At 47.7% G+C, this 8197-nt stretch overlaps 1 protein-coding gene across 4 annotated transcripts; it reads right to left on the reverse strand.

Annotated features, from left to right (window-relative positions):
* Positions 1-325: 325 nt before the first annotated feature.
* iqce (IQ motif containing E) lies at positions 326-7245 on the reverse strand. 4 transcript variants are annotated; one of them, XM_025058714.1, is made up of 21 exons: positions 6365-7245; positions 5959-6000; positions 5803-5848; positions 5567-5716; positions 5333-5434; positions 5141-5211; positions 4588-4701; positions 4460-4510; positions 4317-4387; positions 4168-4240; positions 4042-4082; positions 3796-3947; positions 3663-3718; positions 3354-3586; positions 3160-3267; positions 2696-2951; positions 2492-2578; positions 2264-2388; positions 2058-2143; positions 1568-1666; positions 326-1484 (listed from the first exon to the last, which is right to left on the reverse strand). In XM_025058714.1, the coding sequence occupies exons 1-21, from the start codon at positions 6413-6415 to the stop codon at positions 1357-1359; spliced, it is 2142 nt and encodes a 713-aa protein (XP_024914482.1). In that variant the 5' UTR covers positions 6416-7245; the 3' UTR covers positions 326-1356. The 4 variants fall into 4 exon arrangements, with proteins under 4 accessions (XP_024914482.1, XP_024914484.1, XP_024914483.1 ...); XM_025058716.1 differs by having other exon boundaries at positions 326-1498; XM_025058715.1 differs by having other exon boundaries at positions 326-1481; positions 6365-7244.
* Positions 7246-8197: the final 952 nt, after the last annotated feature.

Raw genomic sequence — 8197 nt, forward strand, 5'->3', positions numbered from 1 at the left:
GGGGAGGAGGAGGGGGAGGGGGGGGGGCGCTTTGCTGCAGCTCCAGCACTGAGTGTGAATGCGTTTAGAGCTGAAATAACCTCGCTGACCACAAGTGCAAAGGACGCCCCCTGCCGTTCAAATAACAGTAGTACTGCGATGTGTTCTATATGTAGTATACTGACAATAACGATTCTATAACACACTGTTCTTGACAGCAGACTCACACACACTCACACACACAGACTCACACACTCAGACTCACACACACTCACACACACAGACTCACACACACTCACACACGGGCTCATTTTAAATCAAGTCTACAAACAGAAAAATCAAAGACTGGGGGGGCGGGGGGTCGTCTTATTCTTAAGTCAACAAAATAACAGGAAACACAAATTTGCAGAAGAACAGTCAGTGACGGTGATATAAACAACCACCACACAACAGTCAAAATACAACGTGAACAACCACAACAGTGACGTTCGTGACTAAAACGTTAAAAAAGGGTTTTAGAAAAGACCAGCGGTCAACGACAAACGACCAAGACCAGAACGTCACAACGGAATGTCATGTTTGGCCTACGACCCCCCCCCCCCCGACCCCCCCATCCTGAGGAGAGAACGACAGACAACAAGACACCGTCTTTGGACAAATGTCTTTGTCTTTGGAAACGAGGAGTGAGATCTTCATCTGGAGTTAACACCTTTGAAAACGCCCTCATGAACAAACTCACTGTTACCCCTCACCTGACCCCCCCCTCACCTGACCCCCCCCCACACACTGACCCATTCTCCTTCCACTGAAGAGACTGTGTTGTGTTTGTTGCAGCAGATCATTGATTGGTTCACAGTTGAAGTCCACATCAGTTACTAGTCATAGTAGACAGGTGAGTCTCACAGGGTCAGGGTCAGGGTCAAGGGTCGGGTCAGGGTCAGGGTTTTGACTGACGTTCTTCCAAATCAGTGCAGCATTTGTTTTTTATTCAACGGGACTTGAACTCCTGACCATCTGAGCAGCAGTGATGAAACCATGAGGGACGTGCAGTCTGAGTGTGTCCAGCAGGGGGAGAAAAGGATGAGTTAGTCACTAGTTTTCTTTCTTGAACTCCAGTCGGAATCAGACCAACAATCACTGATCTCCATGATGTAGGTTGATTTTGTGACCCACAACTAGGTGGCGCACCACAACCAACCCTGACCTGTTCATGGTTCAGTTTGAACTTTCTCTGAGTTCGATGAATGGAGACGAAACCCAGTCAGACATGGGTGAGGGGGGATTGGGGGGGTTGGGGGGCTGTGACAGTGGAACATCAACCCAGCTGTCGTTCCTAGATGAGGAAGAACCTGGAGACGAACGTCACCGTCAAACAACCTACGAGAGCAGCACTTCTCTGCTTCTCAGAGGTCGAGACGGCGACACGATGATGTCATCGGAGTCGTCAGAGTCGCCTGCCGTGGATCCTCCAGACTCGGCCTGGTCACGGACCTCCGTCTGGTCTGCTGGGGACAAAGGACTTGAGTGAAGAGGGACATCTGTGATGTCACGACAGCACAGTCAGACAACAGTCAGACAACAGTCGTACCTGCTGCCTGTGTGGTCCCGGAGGCCCTGGACACGGGGACAGGCCACGGCTCAACTGTGTCCCCGGGTTTTCTCTCCTCTTCACACGGAGATGCAGCTCCTTCACAACAACAGAACCAAAAACCAACATTTTCACGGTGGACTTTTACCCTGTCAGTATTACTGTTGTTGTTCTGGACATGTCAATCAAACAGGGATTATTTTCCTCCGTTTGTTTACATGTGCAACAGATTCTAAATCACAGAATGTTATGACCTCAGTCAGGTTAAAGGTCAGTGCCCATCACTGATCTCTGAGAGAGAAACCAAACGTTTGTCTTTTGCTCCTGTTAAGACACGTGGTGAATGTTGACTGACAGGAGGTTTATTACTGATGACTGAGGTTTGATATGGGGCTGTGGTGGTTCCCAAACTGTGGGGCAGGGTCACTGCCTGCTTCATCAGACTCAGGCTTCATCTTCAGAACTAGAGGAGAGTCGGTGGAAAAATGACCTGTGGAGCTGGGAGCTGCGTGACATCCTCTCTGTGGCTTCCTGTTGAAACGGTTCTCCACTGGTGACGGCACACAGAGCCTGGGGCTACGGTGGGAACACACACACACACACACACACACACACACACACACACACAGATCATGACCTGAAACTCTGGATGAATTCCAGAAACATTTGAACATGAAAACATGTGGAATCAGTCACCCGTCCTGTGTCGGCTGACAGCGAGACAGGTGTCCCCTGAGTGCAGACTGTATCGTAACCACAGCAGCAACGTCACCGTCATCACATGCAGGTGGAGCTGCTGCTGCTGCTGCTGATGCTGATGTCTGGAGAATGAGGAGGTGAAGGTGAAAACATGGCACAGTCGCAGTACTGTAAGAGTTCAAGGGAAGATGTGTGTGTTCCGTGTGTGTGTGTTCTGAGGTGGACCTTTCTCTCAGAGTCCTTCAGCAGGTCCTTCAGCTGTGATGCTCTGAGGAGATGGCCTCTCATCACCGACTGCAGCATCACAGCGTCCTTCAGAGAGAAGAGCTGTTCAGAGAGGGTGGGGGGTGGGGGGCTGGGGGGGGCTGAGTGTTCAACATGTAACACAGTCAGGGCCACGTGTTCTGTCACACACACACACATACACACCTTCTCTCTGTGTTCCTTCCACTTCCTCTGGATGGTTCTGGCTGCCTTTTCTTTTTCTCTACGGGGCCTTTTATCGCGTCTCTTCTTCTCTTCGTCACTTCTGCATTCCTTCCCTCCATCCTTCAGACCTGATTTGCTTAAACCGTGGTCGCGGTCCACTGCTGTTGTGGAGCACAGTGATTGGTCAGATGTGACACGGTCGGCCTCCAGAGTTCTAATCCTCTCCCACAACTTCTCCAGCTCTCGTCTGTGGAACCCACACGACGACAAACAAAAGAAAATGACTTCAATTGAATCATAATCATTTTTGGATAAAGGACGGAAGAAGAAGAAGAAGAAGAAGAAGAAGGAGATGAAGAGGACAGAGGACGAGTGGTTGAGGTCACAGGATCGTCAGCTGGATTCATCTTTCACTTGGAGTTGAATGGTTTTTTTTTTCATGAACACAGATATTTCAAACGTACTTTTGCTGCTGTCTCTCTTTTTCACGTCTCCTTGTTTCCTCTCCTTTCCTCCTCACTGTCTCCTCCTCCAGTCTGTCTCTTTCTGTCCTCAGTTGTCTCAGTTCATCACTGTGAAAACCACCACAGGACGTTGATGGACTTCCTGGTTGTTCAACACACACACACACGTCGTTGTCATGTTGCTGCACACTCACTCTTTACTTGTCAGAGTCTGCTGTAGCTCCGCCCTCTCCTTCTCTAATTGGCTGAGGCGCTGTCTCAGCTTGGCGACTGCGTCCTTCTCTCCTTCAGCCGTCGCTCCCACTGAGACCTCCGCCTCTGTTGCTATGGTGAAGCCTGGACAATCAGTGGGCGTGGCCTGGACCCCTACATCCAATTGGCTGGGACTCCTCTCTGACTGGGCGTGTCTTTTACTGCCTCCCCGCCTCTGATTGGGTGAGAGAGAAGGAGCCTGTAAGTGGTGAAGCCACATGTTTACGTGAAGGAGCTCAGCTTCATCTCACCTTCTCCACCTCCAACAATCTCCGCAGCAGTCTCTGTTTGCTCCACTCCCTGTAACCTGGGGAATGGAACAAACATCCCATAATTACTTTGGTGTCAGGTTCACAGCGTTTTATTAACTCTCAAGTCAAAGACCTTTGAGCCCTCCAGCAGGGCCGTCTGTGTCCAGTTCCTCTCTCAGGTCAGCGTTCTCCTGTTGAACTTCCCTCAGGTTCTCTGACAGACGGCGCACCGTGGAGCTCAGAACCTTCTGCTGCCTCTGAGAACATTTGCTCTCGGCTCGACCGCTACAGGAGGGAGGAGAGGACGACGAAGCACCGTTAGAACAACAGCGTTCATCTCAGGAGCCGACGTGCGACTTGGTCTCGTCTTCACTCACACCTTTTCTCCGCAGCCTCCAGGAGCGCCCTCAGACCTTTGATCTTTGATGGATGAAATAGAGAAAAGACATCAGGGACGGTAGGTGGTCACATGACCATCAGAGTGACGGCTGACAGCGAGCGTTACCTCCTGGGAGTAGGTTTCCACCGTGACCTTCAGCTCCTCCAGGTTGGTGCTCCTCAGCTCACCTTGGAGTTTACTGAAGAACAGAGAAGCAGAATTCACACTCATTCACGTGTGGAGAACGTGAGCAGATGTTTCTGTCGTGTTTTTACCTCAGGGCGTTTTCCTTCTCTCTACACTGCTGTTCCAACTTTAGGATTCTCTGCTTCAGGCCGTTGAGGATCTGGACTCACAGAAACAGAACGTTAACGTGTAAAGAAAGGAGTGTTTTCAGCAGCACAGTGGACAAACTCACCACGCTGCCTTCCTTCCTCTTGTCCACCAGACTGCGAGTGAACTCCGGAGCCTGAAGACGGAGCAGTCCTCTCATGTTTGGGTTGAAGTTGGTAAAGAACAAAGTTCATGTGTGGAACACAGTCATACCTTAGTGGGATCCAACAATTCTTCTATTTGCTTCTCTCTTTTAGCATTATCCTCCTCTAGGCGGCGCAGTTTCACCTTCATCTGCTGATTGTCAGATTTCTGAGTCTGCAGATTCTGAGGAGAACGTTTGAAACCAAACATTGAACATTTATAAACTGTTCAGTGACAAATAGATTTTGTTAAGACCATATAAATGCTCATCAACAGTCACAGATAAACGGTCACGTGACATTCATTCATTTATTTAATGACTACCGTAATTTCCGGACTATAAGTCGTTACTTTTTTTTCCTACACTTTGAACCCTGCGGCTCAAACCCTGATGGGTCGGATTTATGGACTTTTTATGGGCTAACGAAGTTCATACGACTAGCGACCAATGACTGTCCTGGGGGGTGTGCTGTACTGGTCAGTCTGTCTGTGAACGGCAGCTACAGCTGAGAGCAGTTTGAGTTTTATTTTCTGGTGTCCAGAAATGACGGTACTGAAGTCCTGTCCTGTCAATCAGGAGGAGTGAACAAAGATTTCTGGATTTTTTAAACGTCAACTTTACCTTCTTGAGGCGAATGATCTCATCATACATGTCTTCCTTGTCTCTGTAGTCACCTGAGGTCATGGTGAAGCCTGCAACAACAACAACAACAACAACAACAACAACAACAACAACAACAACAACAACAACACACAGTCAGACATTCAACATGGTTTTTCATTAGAAAACTCAATCCACTGGTTCTTCTCTCACCATTGGCTGCAGGGTGGAGATGTTTGTGTTTCCTCACGCCCAGCGTCTGCCTGAGAAGCTCTGGAGTGACCTCACACACCGACCTTAGCGTGTGGGACAGGTCTTTGAACACAGAGATCAGAAGAACATGAAAGTCATCCACGTTACCGTCTAAGCAGCTTCAAAATCTGAAGAACTGTCGGAGCTGCTGAGGCTCCGCCCCTCGAGCCACAGGGTCCACGCCGTGTTTACTACCGTGGCCGTTGCTGAGGGACGACAGATGAGCCGAGTCACTTTCCCCGGGGCGTTCACGCCTCGTGTCCCCAGGAGACGCCCCGGACGGTCTCCAGGCTGCCACTGCTGCCCTCCTGGAAATGGTGTTGAGGCTGGAGAGGTACGGAGACCCTGTGTGCACGGTACGTCCGTGTTACAGCAACAATCACGGACGTTGGAAGGAAGTGACGTTTCCACAGAGCAGCTGAGAGTCTTACGTGCAGAATGTGGAGGTTTTCCAGAAGATCTTTTTCTCCTTGTTCTCTGGTGGAGGAAAAAAAACCAACAGAACAGAAACCAACATCACTGTCCTCCAGAAAAACCCAAAGCCACACAGACATGTGGAGAGCTAACTACTGACACACTCCCCTTACCTTTTCTGAACTATCCACTGAGAAAGAAGAGCCGTCCTCCACCTCCGCAGTTAGGGTTGGGTTATTGTTACGTTAGTGAGAGAGAGAGGAAGAGAGAGAGAGAGAGAGAGAGAGAGCATGAGAAAAAGTTTGTCACAGAACAACAAACACAGAAATGATGAGGATCAGTTTATAACTGTAAGGTCCTTTTGAAGACACAGCAAAACCCTGAAAAATCAAATCACTCTAAACCTGCTGTGATACATGACACTTTAATATGACGAAAACAACGTTTTATCTCGGCTTGTTCTCCTGGATGTTGTTGTTGTAAATGTCTCTGTGCTGCTGCGACACAGTCCGGTCAATAGAGTCCAGCCTTAAACCTTGTGGACATGAGGACATGAGGACATGTGGATGACAGACTCACCAGCTCCTCACAGTCTTCGTCCGTTTGGACATCACTCGCCTCCAGAGACATTTTTTCAACAGAAGTGAACACGGAAGAAAACACACGCCCGTTACGTCGGGAGACTTGACCTGAACTTTCCCTTCGTGAACATGTTCACGGTTCTTCTCCAAATCAGAACCGGCTGCTCACTTCACGTCCTGTCGCTGCTGTCAGTAGTAAAAACGGAGCTAAATGCTACAACTCCACACGTTAGTCGGCGACACTGCGGGTTTCCTGGAGTTAGAGCCGGTGTTTCGTGTGACAGACGCCGACAGGAACAACTTCTACTCCGCTAATCTGTGCGTCGTCGTCGTCGTCCTGTTTCCGAGCAGCGTTAGTGTTTTCACGTCAGTGTTGGAGATACGAGTCGTCTAGCAACCAGGACAACTGTTAGCGAAGGCTGTAAAGTTAGCGACAAAAAGTTACAGCGGAACAGGAAAAGGCTTAACCCGTTTTTCAAAATAAAACTACAAACAAGCAAAAATGATCAGTTCACAACGAACGATCACAACTACGTGTTCGTTGTTTTATTTCGAAGAACGTTCTGATTATTATTTGATTTTTAGACTTGATTCAATAATGGATTACATGAGTTAATATGGACACGGAGGGGTCTTTTCTGGACCTTCCTCCACACAATAACACTGTCAGAAGAAGACGTTTGTCACCATTTTATTGTAGCCTATTCTCAGTCATATTGTTGGTACAGGTGGTGGAACCCCGGGGCCGAGCGGAACGACTGAGCGGAGCACCGTGGAGCAGGGAAAACACCACGGATACAGCTCAACTAAAACCACAGTACGACCACCTCACTGAAAAAAACAAGAACAAGAACAAGAACCAAGAACCAAAGCCTTTCACTTGTATAGACTATAATAATAATAATCATCATTATTATTAATAATAAAGTTATTGTTTAAACTTCTACAGCTCCAGACGTCATCTTTAAATAGAACGCAGTTTGTTTATTCTTATGTACAAAGTTGTTTGTATTCAAATGTTTTCACGTTGATTTTTACAATATCAACAATAACGATATTTAGTCCGAGTGTCTTCACAGTTGCAGTTGTTTTCCCTCAAACTGTACAGTACTCACAGCACCTGCTGTAACTGTGCCTGACTGAATCTGGTGTAATTATATGGAGATCCACACGAGGGCGATGAGGTGTGTACAAGCTTTGGTGGGGCATGATCAATAAGATCAATAATCCAGAAAGAAGGACTGTTAGAAGGATTGTTACAAAACGAGCCTGAACATATTTCAATACATATTTTATTCAGTCCAGTGAACATCTCTGCATTATTTGGCATCTGGAAAACTTACTGCCACCTAGGGGTCAACATGGCACTGAGAAGAAACTTGGTCATTTGCCATCAGGAAAAAACTTTTTTTTTTAAACTCCAGAGTTAACGCACTCTGAACAGAAGTGATTTTCACCAACGATAATATTGTTATTCCAAACCTTCAAGCTCTTCTCACTCTGTTTGTGACGTCATGACGTTTTATTCCATCCTTTCTTATGAGGAAGCGAAGAGTTTGATTGTCATCATGACTGATCGAATGTGAAGACAGTCCGACACGATGACGTCCGTTAATCATTAACGGTCACGTGACCCTGGGACCTGGAGGATGTCAGTGTGAAGATCGTTATCAGCTACAGCTAAAAGTTTACTATAACCAGACAGGGTTAGTACAAGTTAGTTGTAGTAGTTAACCAGTCACACACACACACACACACACACACACACACATCTGTGGATGAACCTGTGTTTCTTTGACTGATGTGATTTGAACACTTCATAGACTGGATG

Source organism: Cynoglossus semilaevis, chromosome 9, assembly GCF_000523025.1.
Source record: "Cynoglossus semilaevis isolate Cse_v1.0 chromosome 9, Cse_v1.0, whole genome shotgun sequence".
Lineage (NCBI taxonomy): Eukaryota > Metazoa > Chordata > Actinopteri > Pleuronectiformes > Cynoglossidae > Cynoglossus > Cynoglossus semilaevis.

Excerpts from the sequence above, each read along its gene's own strand:
- iqce (XM_025058714.1), bottom strand. The coding sequence starts at position 6,415 with ATGTCTCTGGAGGCGAGTGATGTCCAAACGGACGAAGACTGTGAGGAG. Across the intron at positions 4,241-4,316 it reads GAGAAGGAAAACGCCCTGAG|TAAACTCCAAGGTGAGCTGA; the intron begins GTAAAAACACGA and ends TCTGTTCTTCAG. Across the intron at positions 2,144-2,263 it reads TGTCAGCCGACACAGGACGG|CCCCAGGCTCTGTGTGCCGT; the intron begins GTGACTGATTCC and ends TTCCCACCGTAG.